The 19,033-nt window shown below is 43.3% G+C and overlaps 1 protein-coding gene across 6 annotated transcripts in view; it reads left to right on the top strand.

The window, feature by feature from the left end:
• The window catches only part of LOC106588396 (collagen alpha-2(XI) chain), a 49,968-nt gene that overhangs the window by 13,365 nt on the left and 17,570 nt on the right, over positions 1 to 19,033 (top strand). The window contains exons 5-28 of one of the 6 annotated variants that reach the window (XM_014177333.2): positions 830 to 952; positions 4,902 to 5,423; positions 5,478 to 6,068; positions 7,864 to 7,983; positions 12,489 to 12,692; positions 13,622 to 13,675; positions 13,894 to 13,935; positions 14,037 to 14,099; positions 14,226 to 14,300; positions 14,510 to 14,596; positions 14,824 to 14,880; positions 15,062 to 15,115; positions 15,349 to 15,402; positions 15,681 to 15,734; positions 16,027 to 16,080; positions 16,344 to 16,397; positions 16,638 to 16,682; positions 16,858 to 16,911; positions 17,643 to 17,687; positions 17,823 to 17,876; positions 18,070 to 18,114; positions 18,406 to 18,459; positions 18,721 to 18,765; positions 18,938 to 18,991. In XM_014177333.2, the coding sequence (XP_014032808.2) occupies positions 830 to 952; positions 4,902 to 5,423; positions 5,478 to 6,068; positions 7,864 to 7,983; positions 12,489 to 12,692; positions 13,622 to 13,675; positions 13,894 to 13,935; positions 14,037 to 14,099; positions 14,226 to 14,300; positions 14,510 to 14,596; positions 14,824 to 14,880; positions 15,062 to 15,115; positions 15,349 to 15,402; positions 15,681 to 15,734; positions 16,027 to 16,080; positions 16,344 to 16,397; positions 16,638 to 16,682; positions 16,858 to 16,911; positions 17,643 to 17,687; positions 17,823 to 17,876; positions 18,070 to 18,114; positions 18,406 to 18,459; positions 18,721 to 18,765; positions 18,938 to 18,991 (2,604 nt within the window). Of the gene's footprint in view, positions 1 to 829; positions 953 to 4,901; positions 6,069 to 7,863; positions 7,984 to 12,488; positions 12,693 to 13,621; positions 13,676 to 13,893; positions 13,936 to 14,036; positions 14,100 to 14,225; positions 14,301 to 14,509; positions 14,597 to 14,823; positions 14,881 to 15,061; positions 15,116 to 15,348; positions 15,403 to 15,680; positions 15,735 to 16,026; positions 16,081 to 16,343; positions 16,398 to 16,637; positions 16,683 to 16,857; positions 16,912 to 17,642; positions 17,688 to 17,822; positions 17,877 to 18,069; positions 18,115 to 18,405; positions 18,460 to 18,720; positions 18,766 to 18,937; positions 18,992 to 19,033 lie in introns of all 6 variants that reach the window. The other 5 variants (XM_014177332.2, XM_014177335.2, XM_014177336.2 and 2 more) reach the window with 5 other exon arrangements.

Here is a 19,033-nt window from a genome sequence, read left to right as displayed (position 1 = left end):
GGTGGACCATTCTTGATACACATGGGAAACTGTTGAGTATGAAAAACCCAGCAGCGTTGCAGTTCTTGCCACAAAATGGTGCGCCTGGCACCTACTACCATACCCATATAAAGGCACTTAAATATTTTGTCTTGCCCATTAACCTTCTGAATGGCACACATACACAATCCATGTCTCAATTGTCTCAAGAATTAAAAATCCTTATTTAACCTCTCTCCTCCCCTTCATCTACACTGATTGAAGTGGTTTTAACAAGTGACATCAATAAGAGATCATAGCTTTCACCCGGATTCACCTAGTCAGTCTGTCATGGAAAGAGCACGCGTTCCTAATGTTTTGTACACTCAGTATACATGACACTAATGCCATAGAGATATACATGTCCCAATATGATTAGATTGCTTCCTTTTCTCATGTCCTCTCCTTCCTGAGAACTGGTAGGGAGAAAAACGTAAGATGGGTCTTACTTCCTACTTTGACCTATCAAGTTGTTACAGGTTTGCGGTCTTGAAGGAAAGGGGGCTGGGATGTGAAGGCTACCGGGACACGGTTACCGTTAACGTCTGTTGTAGTGGTAGCATTTTTATTGACATGTTCAATCTGCTTCACTAAACAGGCTACCATGTTATGTCCTTACCAAGCTGAACCGCTCACATTGACAGGATAAGTAACAGTCTTCATTCGTCTTTATCTTCTTCTTGTTTGTCCAACAAACACATCCCTGATGTCTTCGAAAGCAGCGGGTCTGCTTTCAGCTCAGGAACTGATTCCAGTTCAATTCCTTTGCGTTTCAACGAGGTTTTCTGTTTGTTCTCTAATTCCCTCACAGGGTGATATCCAACAGCTGCTGATCGCATCCAACCCTCAGGCTGCTTATGACTTCTGTGAACACTACAGCCCCGACTGTGACTCCCCTCTACCCAAAACCCAGTCCCAGGACCCCAACACACACGTGAGTAGCACAGCAAAACGCCACATACACTGAACAGTAACCTGGAAGTGAATTAGGATTCACCATTACACCTCTAAGTCACAGCAGTTTTATGTAGTACCACTCACTATCAACGCAGCTCACTTCACTACAGTCTATCTATGCAGTCCTGCTACTTCAAGCATCACAACCACAGCATAAAACAACTTCGTCCCATACAAGTTAAGGCAACAGAACACATTATAGCATATTGCAGTACAATACCGCCATCCTAAACCCAATATTCACTGACATGGTGGCATGTCCAGGCAAACTCCTCTGCTCACTAAAGGCAGTGAGGCCTCATCATCCCCAGACATCGACAGCTCCAGGAAGTCATCAAAGTGCTGTTCTATCCTCTCGCATTGTGAATTTGTATCTATCCACTTTCCACCTCACCTACGTGTGTTCTGAGGGAATTAAATGAAAGGAGAGACCTTTGTTTACCACTACAAACCATACACAATAAAAACCATGATGTTGTCCTTCAGTAATACAGGCAAACTGATGAGAAACTGAGCAAAAGTCAAGTCGTGTCAAATTTAGTTTTGAATTTGTTTGGGTTTGTTGAAATCCTGATGCAAGACTTATTGCAACAAAGACACACAAGAATTGAATCAGAGTTGATTTGAACTAAACTTGAATAAAATGCTTTTTTAGAACAAAATGGAAGACAGAGAGGTTGGGGAAAGAGGATGATACAATCAGACTGCTTCTCTACTCTTCGTCATCTCATTTCATGACTATGGAGAAAGTATCGCTTCGGATGCACCAATCACAGAAGTTTTAGAAATGCTGCTGAAATGAGTGCTGTGTGGTTTTATTCATTGCGCTTGTTTTCTCATTCATCTAGACCCTCCATGTGTCTCCATTACAAGCGCTCCAGACATAATCGACACATTGAGTCCTAATGAATCGGAAAACATTGCTTTTATTTACTTTTCCAATCAATGCACTCATCCCCACCGTATTTCCCCCCTCACTCTCTCCTTTCATGCATTCCTCTCCACCCCCTCTACCTTTCTCTCCCTTCGCCCCTCCTGTCCTTCATTCCACTGCCTCCATTCCTCTGCCTATATGACCCTCTTGCCAACACCCCCATCTCTCTCAGTACTTTGATGAGGAGCAAGATGACCATGATTATCTCTATTATTATGGGGAAACAACATAACCCCCCTCCTCCCCCCCCGTCCACCCCCCCTCCGTCCACCTCCCCCTCCCCCCAACCAGGGGGCCCCACTCAACAGGTAAAGAGGGAGAAAGAGAATCAAAATACAAGGAAAGGAGGGAGAGGTAGAGGCACAGAGAAAGAGGTATGAAGGCAAATATACATTTCAGGCTCAGTACATGAAAATAGAATGACATCATTTTTGTACATCATTTTGTACATGTTTTGCAATGAGAGGGATTTCTTACTGTAAGAAATCCCTTATAGCATTGTGAAAGTTTAGGTTGCCATGCCTCTCTCCCTGTCACTCTATTTCTCCTCTGTAATACTGCCCTTCTCATGATGTCATTCACATGACCACTCATCCTCTTACATAATCTCGTTTCACCTCATCTATCACATTGAATTAACATTGTGTTATTCATGTTGCAGGAATGTCATTTACATGTTGTCATTGTGGTATATATGAGGATGTGTAGGTATGTTTACAACGTGGGGCACTGGGGGTTCAGGTACAGCACACACACTGCCCCTCTCTCCCTTATTCTCTGGCCACACTGCCCCTCTCTCCCTTATTCTCTGGCCACACTGCCCCTCTCTCCCTTATTCTCTGGCCACACTGCCCCTCTCTCCCTTATTGTCTGGCCACACTGCCCCTCTCTTCCTTATTCTCTGGCCACACTGCCCCTCTCTCCCTTATTCTCTGGCCACACTGCCCCTCTCTCCCTTATTCTCTGGCCACACTGCCCCTCTCTTCCTTATTCTCTGGCCACACTGCCCCTCTCTTCCTTATTGTCTGGCCACACTGCCCCTCTCTTCCTTATTCTCTGGCCCCACTGCCCCTCTCTCCCTTATTCTCTGGCCCCACTGCCCCTCTCTCCCTTATTCTCTGGCCCCACTGCCCCTCTCTTCCTTATTCTCTGGCCACACTGCCCCTCTCTCCCTTATTCTCTGGCCACACTGCCCCTCTCTCCCTTATTCTCTGGCCACACTGCCCCTCTCTTCCTTATTCTCTGGCCACACTGCCCCTCTCTCCCTTATACTCTGGCCACACTGCCCCTCTCTCCCTTATTCTCTGGCCACACTGCCCCTCTCTCCCTTATTCTCTGGCCACACTGCCCCTCTCTTCCTTATTCTCTGGCCACACTGCCCCTCTCTCCCTTATTCTCTGGCCACACTGCCCCTCTCTCCCTTATTCTCTGGCCACACTGCCCCTCTCTCCCTTATTCTCTGGCCACACTGCCCCTCTCTTCCTTATTCTCTGGCCACACTGCCCCTCTCTCCCTTATTCTCTGGCCACACTGCCCCTCTCTTCCTTATTCTCTGGCCACACTGCCCCTCTCGCCCTTATTCTCTGGCCACACTGGGCCGGACCAACTGTCAAGAGAAGGAAGGAAAATGAATGAATACAAAACAATGGGCGATATATTTTGATATAATTTTTTGCAATTGCTCATATGATTATTACCCTCAACTTGGAAATAACAACTTATTGCAGTACATGTTTTGTGCCAAAATAAGCATTAAAGGTAGACTCAGTGATCACGTCATACCACTGAGTCTGAGTCTCAGTTTAAGATGATTCAACTCAGACAGCAGTGGGTGAGAAAGGGCTGCTGTGCATCAGGTGTGTCTGCATTAACATATCATTGGCATGCCTGATTCATTATGGGATTAACAACTGCATTTCTGCTTTTCGTATGTATAAAGGTCACTGCATGCGTCCACATATTTGACTGTGTTATCGGTCTACCTGTCTTTTGGTCAATATAAGTTAACAATGAGTCTGTCTAAACATGCCCCTGTCAGCCCAGTTGTCTGTAAATCTCTCTGTGTCTCGGTTTCACTGCCTGTCTAAATACCTGTGTTTGTTAATGTCCCTTTTTTATGATATTTTATCACTTTGTTGTCATTACCTCATTATGTGTAACATACATGTTTCCCATAGCATGTCCAACGAGCTATTCTCTACATATATGCATACAAACTGTACATATTTTTGTATTTGCCTTTAATTTGAATATATCTGTTCCCATCTGTGTATTTCCTTCATCCAGTTAAGATATCAGATCACGCCCCAGGAAAACTAACTTTTGCGCAGTGCTGCTGCTTCTCTGTGGCTATGAGCTCACAGCTCTCTTGCAGTTGGACGGCTCAGTGCATCAGAGGCTTCTCAGTGTGTCCTTGGCTACAGCTTTACCTGACCCTTATATCCCCAGTGCCTCCGCCAGCCACAGGTTCCAGTTTTCATTAGCACAGATATGCTGCTTTTTTAATATGGAGAATGGCATTACTGGAGAGATCAGCATCCATTGCACTGTACGTGCTGAGTATTAGGCTACACACTATATTAAATTGACTGCCAAAAGATCATTCTACACTGACCCCTGTTGTAATTTGAGTCTTGTCATTGGCAAATAACTACATTCCTACCTTGTTCCGATTAGTCAAGGTCTTAATTGGCTATAAAATGCTTACTTCCCATCTTTCCTGTGCTACATTGACACAAAGTATTTTTTTATAGGTGCCCACTTTCTGCTGTATCCAGTAATGCCAGAACAGTCTCAGTAAATCACCCAAGCCTAAGCCATCTTTAAATCACTGTGTCTCAAAACATCCACCCTTGTCTTTCTCTCTCCATCTATCTGTCCCTTGTTCCTTCATCCCCTCCCACCCCCAATGTATCTCTCTACCTCTCCTCTCTCAACACCCACCCACCCTCACAAACTACAACACAACACAACCAATATGCATAAACAACAGAAGGATGCCAATGGCAATGCTGACAAACGCAAACCTGTAGTGGTTAAGGCAGATAAACCTGTAGTAGTTAAGGCTGCAAAACCTGTAGTGGTTAAGGCAGATAAACCTGTAGTAGTTAAGGCAGATAAACCTGTAGTAGTTAAGGCAGATAAACCTGTAGTAGTTAAGGCTGCAAAACCTGTAGTAGTTAAGGCGGCAAAACCTGTAGTAGTTAAAGCGGCAAAACCTGCCCCATCCAAACCTGCGAAAGCAGAGATTGCCAAGCTTGAGGCCAAAGCTGCCGCACCTGCCACAGCCAAACTAGCTAAAACCAAACCTGCTGCCGCCAAGCCCACCAAAGCCAAGCCTTCCCCGGCCAAACAAGCCAAAGCCAAACCAACTGCAATTGAAGTCCTCCTGGCCAAGATCAAACCCACTGCAGTCACACCAGTGGTCAAGCCCACACCTGCCACAAAAAATGGCGGTGAAAAAAAAGTCAATGGCAAACCTGTAGTTGAGAAGAAAGTAAATGGTAATTCCAAGGTCAATGGCAATGCCAAACCTGTAGTTGAGAAGAAAGTAAATGGTAATTTCAAGGTCAATGGCAATGCCAAACCTGTAGTTGAGAAGAAAGTAAATGGTAATTTCAAGGTCAATGGCAATGCCAAACCTGTAGTTGAGAAGAAAGTAAAAGGTGAGGCCAAAGTTAATGGCAGCGGTAAAACTGCTGAGGATAAGAAAGTTAATGGTAATGGAAAAAGCGGCAGTTACAAAAAAGCTAATGGCAATGGTGTAGAAGCAGCAAAACCTGAAACCAATAAAGCCTGGCCAGAAAAAAAAATCACTAAAGTTAAAATACAAAAAACTGTGGTCAGCAAAGTGAAACCAGCAAAACCAGAAACTGGAGTCAAAGTTAAAGTAGTAAAAACTGAGGTCACTAAAGTTAAGGAAGCAAAAACCGAGATCACTAAAGCCAAACCAACGGAGCCAGTCGTCATCAAAGTTCCTCCCTTCCTCAAACCTGCACCAAAGAAAGAGCTGCCAGAGAAAACCAAGGTGGTGCTTGATGTAAATAACATCAAATCGATGACCAAAAAAATGCCTCCCTTTGGCAAGACTGCACTCAGTGGCACCGTCGTCCCTGTGCCGGAAAAACCAAAGAAGAAACAGGGCAACGGTTATCAACAGGTACAAACAAAGAGCCCGTGGTGGCAGTCCAGAGCTGTATCTTCCAGCTATCCTTTCTGGGAACCAGGTCGTTCTCCATCCAGATTTTACTGCAAATGTCCGTTCAACAAGCAGACTTGTAGTGTCTGCTTAAAATGGATAATAGTTTTAGAGGCAAGTTTTAGGTGTAAGAGTTTAGACTTTTTTTTTAGATACATTTGGTGCGCAGAGAATATTTTTTTATACAACGATACATACCTTCACCATGGGTATATTACTTACATAGATTACAGTAATACTAAAAAGCTGTGACTTATTTGTTTCATATTCATATCTATATAACAACTAACTGATTTATACTTGTTGCCTAAATTATGCATATCATTTACAAATCTTGGATTTACCATCTATAAAGCTAAAACTGCACAGTTTGACAGTTTTGTGACTGCAATGCTTTTTCAACTGAACCACCAACCACTATAGAATTTAGTGTAAAAACCTAGGTCGTGGACAACCTGGACCTCAGAAAGGAAGTTGGCCCATACCAACCTGGACCCTCTCTTCCGTTTATATATCTATATGATGGTGAGAACCTATATGATATAGCGGTGTAACAGACTGTCATATTGAAGCATGGCTATCTGTACAGTCTTTTCTCCGTTTCCTTACAAACTCCCCTTCAAAGCTCCTGAAACTCAGAATCTGTTCTCAACGTTCACACAAGGCCTGTTGTCTTTTTTAATTTTTAAATTTTTTTATCATTAAATAATAACGAGTGGTGCACTAATCAAGTGAATGAGCTGTGTGCATGTCTTTCTTACACAGAAAATTGAAGACAGAAAACATATGTACCCACACAGTCTGCAGACCGCACAACAACATGTTTCCCATTTCCCTCTGTCTTTTCTTCTCTCAAAACGTGTGTTCTCTCAAAGACTGGTCCTTGTCCTGATCATATTTGAATGAAATATGAATGAAGCAGTCTCACAGAAACGAAGCACGCTAAACATGCTTAGGTGTCAGTTCAACTTCATTCAGTGTACACCTCTGACTCAGTTACTATTAACATGGGTGAGTATGTTAATGTAATGAAGCGCTAAGATGGTTTCTCAACAAAAAAGGTGAAATGTCAAAACCATATGTATTACAATTCTCAGATAAGTGTGCACTGATTGAAAACGAGTAAGTATTTAGTTATTGCGAATAACTCTGGAAATAGTTGAACTTGTTCTGTGAGGCTGCTTTATGTGGTACAAACTTTTTCCCGTGTCTTCGGTTAAAGTCTGTCCCATTTCACAGAGGATACCAAACAAAATATGCATCCACTACTAATAACAGTGATCATCGATTCTCACCAGGATTTGACAAGTTTAGGCCTTCTGTAACCTTCTGACATCAGCAGAAGAGCAGACTTGGCTTAATGAACCTAACATGACATTGTGGCTTTCTTTTTACAGTCCAAATTGTTCAGGGAATTCAAGAAAGACATTTTAGCATGGACAGTTGATCGCGATGATTTCCTAAATCTTGCGGATGGCAACATTTATAGTCGTCAAGATTTCTTAACTGCTAAAATGTCTTTATAACTCAAAGTGAATTTTCTACACTTTGAAAACATGTTTTGCCAGAGAACTCGTTGGCAAAACTCGTTGTTTGTCTTTTTACCTGACAAGCATCCCCTGTAATGTGTCTCATCCTTTATTTAAACACATCAGTCATGATCCTGACCATCTTTAAACTAACCACCCTTTCTCATTCAAACCTGCCTACCTCCAACTTGGTCCCCCCCCCACCTCTTCTTGAACTGACCAATCAGGATGTAGAAACTGCAAATTCTGAGGCTGGCCACACCCCTACAGAGTCGGATTATTATTATGAGGAGGCGGTCCTACAGCCAGAGAGTGAGGTGATTGGACAAGAAGCGACCACTGGCCAGGTAAACCGCACGTAGCGAAACAGTGGGAGAAGGCCATCGATATCACACTAGTTCCAAAGACTCCCCAGCAAAAGTTAATACACATATTCATTATAGATACTATTATATACTTCCTAGTAATTTCTATGTGGAGGTGAGCCCAGCCATCCAGTAGTTTAACAAAGTAGTGTATCAAGTTGTCACGTACTTTAACAATCCTAACCAAAAATTGCCACCATTGCTACGAGACATGCCACACTTTTTCAAAGAGGAATGCACCACATCCATTTTGGCCTATCAAACATTTTCATGTGGCTCTCATTTTCCCTTAACCCAAGATCATTTTTAGTTCTCATATCAAGATTCTATTTGATAACACATTTGGTCTTGAAATGAGAACAAAAATCTTGAGAAAATGGGAGTCGCATAAGAATATTTGATATACACAACAAAGGAATGGATATCATGCATTCTTGTTTGACAGCATATCTAACTGCATTTTGAGAGTGAACTATAGTGGCTATCCTCAGCCCTATCAGTCTGAATGTGTGACTCTTTCCTCACAGTTCTGTTGTATGTCCTCTTTATTTTATAGGAATATTTGTTTTATTGTTATCTTCAAAGAAGAAATGGTAAATCATTGAAAAAATGGCAGTTGAATTTGATTTTTTTTGTTGATCTTTTTTCTGTTGAGAAATAAATAGGTTACTTTATTTCAATAGCCAACATTCTATTCAGTCATTTTTATCTATATAACCAATGTCGGACCTTTTACAAAATGTTTTACATAACCAGCAGTGGTAAGTTGAATAGAAAAAAATACGTATTAATAGCTTTGCAAAATAGCAGCAGCTTTTGTTTTCACAAAGTGGGGTGCTTCACCTCACTCTTGTGTGTTTGTGTCAGTGAGTCTTATAAACTAAACTATTATCCTGTATGACCTAGAGTGAGGGAAAAAAGTATTTGATCCCCTGCTGATTTTGTACGTTTGCCCACTGACAAAGAAATGATCAGTCTATAATTTTAATGGTAGGTTTACTTGAACAGTGAGAGACAGAATAACAACAAAAAAATCCAGAAAAACGCATGTCAAAAATGTTAAAAAATGATTTGGCTGTGTCCCACCTGCGGGCCACAGCCAGTGAAATATCAGGGCGGCAAATTCAAAAACAACAAAATGTCATAATTCTATTTTCTCAAACATACAACTATTTTACACCATTTTAAAGATACACTTCTCCTTGATGTAACCACATTGTCCGATTTCAAAAAGGCTTTACAGCGAAAGCAAAACATTAGATTATGTTAGGAGAGTACATGGACAAAAATAATCACACAGCCATTTTCCAAGCAAGGACATGTCAATAAAACCCAAAACACAGCTAAATGAAGCACTAACCTTTGACGATCTTCATCAGATGACACTCCTAGGACATTATGTTACACAATACATGTATGTTTTGTTCGATAAAGTTCATATTTATATCCAAAAACAGCATTTTACATTGGCGCGTGATGTTCAGAAAATGTATTCCCACCAAAACTTCCGGTGAATGTGCACATCAATTTACAAAAATACTCATCATAAACGTTGACAAAATATATAACAATTATTTAAAGAATTCTAGATAGACTACTCCTGGATGCAACCGCTTTGTCAGATTTTAAAATAGCTTTACGGAGAAAGCACATTTTTCAATATTCTGAGTACATAGCTCAGCCATCACAGCGAGCTATACAGACACCCGCCAAGTTCGGGGCAACCTAAACTCAGAATTAGTATTAGAAATATTCTCTTACCTTTGCTGATCTTCGTCAGAATGCACTCCCAGGACTGCTACTTCCACAAGAAATGTTGTTTTTGTTCAAAATAATACATATTTATGTCCAAATACCTCAGTTTTGTTCGTGCGTTCAGAGCACTATCCAAAGACATAACGCGCGAGCGCGGTACCAGAGACGAAGGGTCAAAATGTTCCATTACCGTACTTAGAAGCATGTCAAACGCTGTTTAAAATCAATCTTTATGATATTTTTTACGTAAAATTGCGATAATATTCCAACCGGACAATAGCGTATTCATTCAAGGAGGAAAAGAAGGAACGGCGCACACCGCGCATATCCAATCCCTTTGTCCACAGACAGTCCACTCAGTAACTGAGCTCCTATTATCTGCCCAGTAACAGGAGAAGGCTGAAACAACTTTCTGAAGGCTTTTGACAGCCAATGGAAGCCTTAGGAAGTGCAACGTAACCCCACAGATACTGTAGTTTCAAAAGGGACTAGAAAGAAGAACTACAATTCTCAGATCCTCCACTTCCTGGTTGACTTTTTCTCAGGTTTTTGCCTGCCATATGAGTTCTGTTATACTCACAGACACCATTCAAACAGTTTTAGAAACTTCAGAGTGTTTCCTATCCAAATCTACTAATAATATGCATATTCTAGTTTCTGGGCCAGAGTAGTAACCTGTTTAAATTGGGTACGTTTTTCATCCGGCCGTGAAAAATACTGCCCCCTAGCCCAGACAGGTTAATGAGGGAAATAAGTATTTGACCCCTCTGCAAAACATGACTTAGTACTTGGTGGCAAAACCCTTGTTGGCGATCACAGAGGTCAGACGTTTCTTGTAGTTGGCCACCAGGTTTGCACACATCTCAGGAGGGATTTTGTCCCACTCCTGTTTGCAGATCTTCATTAAGTCATTAAGGTTTCGAGGCTGACGTTTGGCAACTCGAACCTTCAGCTCCCTCCACAGATTTTCTATGGGATTAAGGTCTGGAGACTGGCTAGGCCACTCCAGTACCTTAAAGTGCATCTTCTTGAGCCACTCCTTTGTTGCCTTGGCCGTGTGTTTTGGGTCATTGTCATGCTGGAATACCCATGCACGACCCATTTTCAATGCCCTGGCTGAGGGAAGGAGGTTCTCACCCAAGAATTGACGGTACATGGCCCCGTCCATCGTCCTTTTGATGCGGTGAAGTTGTCCTGTCCCCTTAGCAGAAAAACACCCCCAAAGCATAATGTTTCCACCTCCATGTTTGACGGTGGAGATGGTGTTCTTGGGGTCATAGGCAGCATTCCTCTTCCTCCAAACATGGCGAGTTGAGTTGATGCCAAAGAGCTCCATTTTGGTCTCATCTGACCACAACATTTTCACTTAGTTGTCCTCTGAATCATTCAGATGTTCATTGGCAAACTTCAGACGGGCATGTATATGTGCTTTCTTGAGCAGGGGGACCTTGCGGGCACTGCAGGATTTCAGTCCTTCACAGCATAGTGTGTTACCAATTGTTTTCTTGGTGACTATGGTCCCAGCTGCCTTGAGATCAGTGACAAGATCCTCCCGTGTAGTTCTGGGCTGATTCCTCACCGTTCTCATGATTATTGCAACTCCACGAGGTGAGACCTTGCATGGAGCCCCAGGCCGAGGGAGATTGACAGTTCTTTTGTGTTTCATCTATTTGAGAATAATCGCACCAACTGTTGTCACCTCACCAAGCTGCTTGGCGATGGTCTTGTAGCCCATTCCAGCCTTGTGTAGGTCTACAATCTTGTCCCTGACATCCTTGGAGAGCTCTTTGGTCTTGGCCATGGTGGAGAGTTTGGAATCTGATTGATTGATTGCTTCTGTGGACAGGTGTCTTTTATACAGGTAACAAACTGAGATTAGGAGCACTCCCTTTAAGAGTGTGCTCCTAATCTCAGCTTGTTACCTGTATAAAAGACACCTGGGAGCCAGAAATCTTTCTGATTGAGAGGGGGTCAAATACTTATTTCCCTCATTAAAATGCAAATCAATTTATAACATTTTTGACATGCGTTTTTCAGGATTTTTTTGTTGTTATTCTGTCTCTCACTGTTCAAATAAACCTACCTTTAAAATTATAGACTGATCATTTCTTTGTCAGTGGGCAAACGTACAAAATCAGCAGGGGTTCAAATACTTTTTTCCCTCACTGTATTAGGGTATTGCTAGCCCACAATTATTCTACTTTCTTTTCTGTAACTCAATCATTAGACACAAACACACAAGCTGGTGAAAAACCATATAAGCTTTGGTGGAAACATGGCATTATTATAAGCCTAAGAATAAACACAAGTATGCGTACATGTGTAAGAGATGATGGCCTCAGAAAGACCAGAAGGCCCTTAATGAATTCATGAAGCCTTATGCTTTCCATGCTTTGGTGAGGAAATTACCTGAAGAACTGGCTGTTCTTTTGATGTCCACCAGGTGTCACTATGCTCTATGTCCCTTTGTCAGTGTATGTCTTTCGCAAAAGGTAAGACTTACCACGCTCTCTGCCGTCTCCTTTTCTCCCGGTATCTCTCTGCTTCTTCGTCTGTCATTCACTGTCATCCTTTTCCTTCTATTGACATTACTGTCACTTTACTTTTCATCAATACCTTCGATTTCTTTTCTATCATCCTTTTCATCTTCCTCTCTTTCTCTTCCTCTCCCTTCTCTCTTTTTCTCTTTTTCTCTCTTTCGGCACCTCCATTCCGTCATCGCTCTGCCCCAGGTGGAGGGAACGTTGGTGGCAGAGGAGGTAGAGTTGGCCAAGGCAGAGGGTGAGGCTGAGGCCTTTACTGAGGAGTATGTGACTGGAGACCTGGGCATGAAGGAATACGACTATTCCTACAAGGACTACAACGAGCCCCTGCCCGAGGGAGAGAGCGACGGCTACATGGGCCCCGCCCTGTCCGCTGTGACAGACGAGGGAGGCGTAAGTCACTCCGCTTCCACTAAATCTTCATTTCAATCCTAACAGGAATTGAAATATGATTTGTGTATACTGGGTGTATACTCTACGTAGAATGCATACACAAAGAGGCACTAAAGGCGCAGCAAATGATCTGGCTCGGATCTCATTTGTTTTTAATGCCTGTCTATGTGTATGGCTTGATTTGGACTTGCTATTAAGCTTGAGGTCATAGGTCGCCCTGAGGGAAGGATGCCCTGAAGACTTTTTAGTGAGGAGAGTTGTTAAAAGTTGGGTCGCCCAACCAGGGGCTGGACTTACTTACTTGATTTGTTTCTACACTTAGACACTGTGGTGTCTTTAGACTACTCTTACGATTACAATACTTCAGACATAAAAACAGGTGAGCTTTATTGCTTCTACAACCTTGTAAATAGCAATATTGTCGGCAATCATTTTATGATTCAAACCCACTCTGTTCGTTTTGCCTTTAGTAGTAAAGACCACGGTATATATTCTGTCTGCACTGTTGGTATTATCAACCCAGCATGCACCATTTGCAGGTATGTTTCCTGTAACTTGATTATGATCCATTCATTTCTTCAGTTTGATAAGGAGCTACAAAATGTCCTATGTAACGATGCCATTGAGAAATGGTCAACCCGTTAAATAGTCCCCTTGCTTTTACAAACAAACGCTACAACACCTCATTTCTCCAAGGCCGCGCCATAGAACAATTTTGAGCTACCTTTCGGTTCACGTGTGAATCAACTGTTTTCACGTTGTTGCTTTTATGACTATTTCCCACCTCTGTGATTATTTCTACCTCACCCTGTTGGCTGCACGTCACGCCGACAGGTTTGACCAAAGCTCTTGGTTGAGTGTGTGTGTCGGGTCTGTAAGCATATGCATTGACTGTGCTGTATTGTGGGTTACATGTGTGTTTTCCTCAGGCCTCAGTGAGTGCCGTAAAAGGAGAGAAGGGAGAGCCTGCTGTCCTTGAGCCTGTGAGTTGCCATTCATGTTGTCTTTCAGTTATTATAGCTACTCCTGTGCACTGTGACCTCCTCATCTACAGGGGGCACCACAACAGTCAGTAGTCAACACAAGCTTCACAAGAAGCAGTTTAGCGTTCCATTGGGATTTCTATGGAAAGAATTAGCAACGTCTAACATTGAAATGCTACCGCTATCTCACACTCTCAATTCTTTTGCATTCTTCACAGGGTATGTTGATTGAGGGACCTCCAGGACCAGAGGGACAGGCAGTAAGTGCATTTCACCCGCCTCTTTCTACTGAAATGTGTTTCACAGAATAGAATACCTTTATTTACCGTACTCATCCCACCATCCTCTTCTTCTCCCTTAGGGTCTCCCCGGACCTAATGGCCCATCTGGCCCTCCTGGCTCTGTCGGTGATCCTGGTGAGAGGGTGAGTCTTAATCTCATGTTTATATCTGTGGTTCTGATGAAGTTGTATTTTCTGTCCGGTTTGTCTATGGTTGAGATGTAGTTGTCTTGTTGTGGAGGCTGACTGTGCTGGTATCTCCTCCTGTAGGGCCTCCCTGGAAAGGCTGGTATCGCTGGTGCCGATGGTGTGCCAGGCCCTCCTGGAACGTCCGTCATGCTGCCCGTGAGTGCCCTCCTGTCAATCGTCTCTAAGACCCACCCTTACATTACCTATTGACCCCTGTTTCTGTCCCTCTCCTTCTCTCACTTTCTGCTTTCTCTCATCAACCCTCGGTCCTCCCTCCCATGCTCCACCTCAGTATGTTTACTCCTCCTATTAGGACAATGGGTTGAAGATGATGTGTTTGGTGAGCGTTTTTTCCCTCTCTGTAGTTCCGTTTCGGAAGCAGTGGAGGTGACAAGGGTCCCGGGGTCTCAGCGCAGGAGGCCCAGGCTCAGGCCATTCTGTCTCAGGCCAGGGTGAGTGATGAGAGTTTAACACTGTCCGTCCCACTGGTTTATCACACAGCTTTAGCGCGCTCGACGAAACACCCCCAAATGATTTAACAAACACAACATCCGGACAACATGCAGGTTGAACGCAATCTCTTTCGGGCAGTGTTCTTATGTTGTCCTTCAGCGTGTGTTCAAAAATGGTCTGAGTAATGGGTAAGTGCTGACATCTTGTTGTTTCTCCTGTCTCTTAGCTGGCTCTGAAGGGACCACCCGGACCAATGGGTTACACTGGACGTACAGGACCCCTGGTGTGTACCGTCACCCTTCCTCCATCGCATTTCCTTCATTCACAATCTGACGATGTATCAGAATATCGACCATGTATGGATGGTCCCCAGATCGTCAAGGAGATGGAAACAGAGAGGCTGGGCTATTTGATTGACGTCTGTGTGTTCCTCCGCAATAATGATTGTTTCTGTTCTATCTCAGGGTACCCCTGGAAGTCCTGGGCTGAAGGGTGAAGGTGGGGATCCTGGACCTCAGGTAAAGAGATATCCCAGAACCACGTCTGTGGACCTCTTTCCCTATGTCTGGCTCTGACCACAGACTGGCTTTATACAGGTTCCTTTACACCACTGTAGTGCTGGTCAGTTCTAAAGAGACGGTTGTTTTCCCTCAACTGAAATGTAGTAGTAGAGACTATTTCTCTGTATGTGTTTATTATTGATACTCAATTCAGACAGGCATTCATCACAGACATCTATTTTGTTCTTCAGGGCCCCAGAGGACCACAGGGTTTGAGCGGACCTCCCGGCAAATCAGGAAGAAGGGTAAGTGAGCGCCATCTGATCCCCGTGACTGTCTTTATGGATGCGTCCGAAATGGCAACCTTTTCCGTATGCGCCCTAGTCAAAAGTAGTGCACTATATAGGGAATAAGGTGCCATTTCGGATGCACTCTATGACTAAGTTCCAATGTTGATACGAGCAGTACTGCTTGTATGCATGCCAATACATTACTTCACGCTAAGTGGTATGCTATGTCTCCAGCCATGCAGATTAGATTCTGTGACAAAAGATGTGAACGCTGTAGTTCCCTCTCTCCTCAGGGTCGTGCTGGAGCTGATGGAGCCAGAGGCATGCCAGGAGAGGGTGGGCCTAAGGTAAGCTCTCAGCTGCTAGTTTTGTTGTAAACATCATTTGTGTCTTTTCTTCCCAATTCTGTTCTATGATCACGTATTTCTCTGAAACTGTCTGTATGGTCGGCACTTTGCATGTGTGCTGCTTTTTAAACATTGTTCAGGTCTCATTTCTATTTTTTCCATTCTCAGTGTGGATTTAATGCGATGCTCAGACTTCCAACTGCATCTCGAACGTGCCGCAGTACTGTGTTGTTGCTACTGTGTTCTAATCCGTTTTCTCCTCCACCTTACACGATGTGTCTGTCTCGCGCAGGGTGACCGCGGTTTCGATGGCCTGCCTGGATTGCCTGGGGACAAAGGACACAGGGTGAGTTCAAGGTCAAAGGTCAACACAGCACACCACCAGAGAAATATAGTAGAGGACTCATCAAAGAGAGGTTGATTATCAAACGAAAGGAAATCGATTGGGAAAACCAACCGACTCGGTCTGGATCTATTGTGACTCAAGATTATGAACCAGGAAGGAGGATCCTGTCCAATTAAATCAAAGGAAACAGAGTGAAATAGAAGTGTGGTTAAGCATGCTGTTGTTTTAATTGTTTTCCCTCCCTCTCTGTTCCACCGTTCCAGGGTGATACCGGAGGATTGGGACCCCAAGGAGGTCCTGGAGAGGATGGAGAGAGGGTAAGTAGTTTGGCCAAACATCAGACAAACATCAGACATTGACCTATCAGTCCCATGAACTATGAGTCTATCAGCCAGAACTACAGTGGTCACTTAACCTAGAACTTCACACACTGAGTTTACCTTCATTTCCCCCCATAGTCTTTTAACGTGATCCCGTTTATCTGTCAAACTCCTTCCTCCTTCCTCACATTCTGTCTCTGTCATTCACCGTTGTCTGTCTGTGTCTGTTGTTCCCAGGGAGACGACGGAGACATCGGACCCAGAGGACTTCCAGGTGAACCAGTGAGTGTATTTCTGACGCTACCGTTGACATTGGCTCCTTCCTCACTACCATCACCTTTCCATTTTTTGGTGTATTATGTTGTTTATAGCGACTAGATGTTTTAGCTTGCTTGTTATTGACCCGTTCCAGGCTCCTTCTCTCTGTGTTAGTGTTTTGATTTGCTTTTGTTTTTAGGGACCTCGTGGTTTGCTCGGTCCTAAAGGTCCGAACGGAATCCCCGGACCTCCTGTGAGTACACACATTGGTGCACCACACTGGAATGTCAGTTTCACTCAAAATCCACTTGGCTGTGAAGCTACACAGCAAAAAGTCAAATCTAAGCAAGCCTAAATGTCTTATATTGAGTGATAATTAACTTAACATTTGTGTTATTTTCATTTTTTTTGTAACAAACTAAATTATCTAACATCATTGGTAGATCATTTTGCTTATTTTAACCTACAAAAGGCTTAATACAAGTAATGTATCTTATTTCAAGATAAAACAAAATATGTTTTATATTAATCGTCGTATTAAGGTAAATATCTTGAAATAAGATCAATTACTAGTATTAAGCCTTTTTTTTTAGGTTAAAATAAGCAACAATTATGCAAAATTATGCCAATGACAGTGCCCCCTAAAACATTACCATGACCAAGCAAACCCTGCACTGGGATAGTTTCACTATCTCCCAGAATGACTCCTTTACCCTCATACTACCCCTGGAAGTACTAAGAACCCTTAAAGTAGGCAACTATATGACCAGGAACCACAGTGGAACAGTGTCAGTACACCGCATCACCCTCATGCCACTCCCTAAAAAGGCCCTCCAGTATAGGATCATGTTCTTATCACTAGTACACATCTAGATAGTCATTTTGTAGCAGGCCATTTAAGGTCATGTGTGTTGTTTACCCTGAATTGATAACTAGCAATCTTTTCTATTTATTCAATGTGTTATTTTCTTTTTCCTCTCTCAGGGTGTGCGTGGAAACGACGGGCCCCACGGTCCTAAAGGAAATCTGGTCAGTGACCGTGAATGTTTTTCCGTCCTTTTGTCCTCGGTGGACATATTGATGTATTCCCATTGAGAGCAAACGATTCTTAAAGTCTCAAACCATCTATTCTCTCTTCCTCCTCGCTCCCCTTTTCTCTCTCAGGGTCCCCAAGGAGAGCCAGGCCCCCCAGGGCAGCAGGGTACCTCAGGAACACAGGTGAGAGACGCCACAGAACAGGGGCCACGTTATTGGGGACAGATTTTAGCCAATTGAAACACTTGAAAATAACTGGATATACTATTCTCATTTTCTCCTCCTTACAATGATGTGGGATTACAACTGTAATCTGTGGTATTGCCCCAATCTGATCTCTGACCAGATCTGACCGTATGACATGTGATTGTTTCAGGGAATGCCAGGACCACAGGGAGCCCATGGGCCCCCAGGAGAGAAGGTAAAAGAACAAAGTGATCCATGACCGTGGTGTGTGTAATTACTATGTTATGAACCTCCATAAAGAGATTCAGTGTCTGACAGGCTTGACTTTTGTCTCCATAACATGTCACAAGTAGTGAAGCGCCATGACGCGTCATATTCAGAATATGAATTTATGATTAAGGAGAACAAATATCTCATTTTGAAGGTGTATCGTATACTTTGTTTCTTAGTTGATGATAATGTTGTTATCAGTATTGTCGTCAGTAAGCCGGTAAGCTCATGACTTTCCTCTCGTCTTCTCTCCCAGGGCCCAACAGGAAAACCCGGTCTGCCAGGCATGTCCGGAGCCGACGGCCCCCCTGTAAGTCACAATCTCACTGGTTTATATTGGACTCATCCCTACTGTATGTTATAATAGAACAATGAAAACATTACTGCTGATCTGCAGTTGTTTTAACATGAGATGACCTAAATGCATTGCACAGAATGTCACTGGTCAAAAAGGTAAAGCACTTTATTGCATTTTCCTGGAGCACAGTGGTAAGAATAAGTGATCAGCACATGTTGAATTGAAGTTGCCCTCATGCCTCTCATGACCTCTGCTACTCTCTTCCCCTCACAGGGTCACCCAGGAAAGGAGGGACCTGTTGGCACCAAAGGAAACCAGGTGAGTTCCTCCAGTCATCTTTCTCCTGCACAGAATTTATAGAATGTAGTCAACCTCCCCACCAAAATCCCCACCGTGTCGTATGCAAGATGGCTGCCTAATTGTTGTGTCTTACACGTTGTGTCTTGTGTGAGGTAGTGCATCATTAACCCTCGCTCCTATCTTTATACAGGGTCCCAACGGTCCTCAGGGAACTATTGGCTATCCTGGCCCTCGTGGCATTAAGGTGAGATTAGTGTTGTGGCTAAAATCATCATTAATTGCTATT

This window comes from Salmo salar, chromosome ssa27, assembly GCF_905237065.1.
Source record: "Salmo salar chromosome ssa27, Ssal_v3.1, whole genome shotgun sequence".
Taxonomy (NCBI): Eukaryota; Metazoa; Chordata; class Actinopteri; order Salmoniformes; family Salmonidae; genus Salmo; species Salmo salar.
The sequence above is the reverse complement of the archived record's forward strand: the minus strand, read 5'-3'. Positions and strand labels throughout refer to the sequence as shown.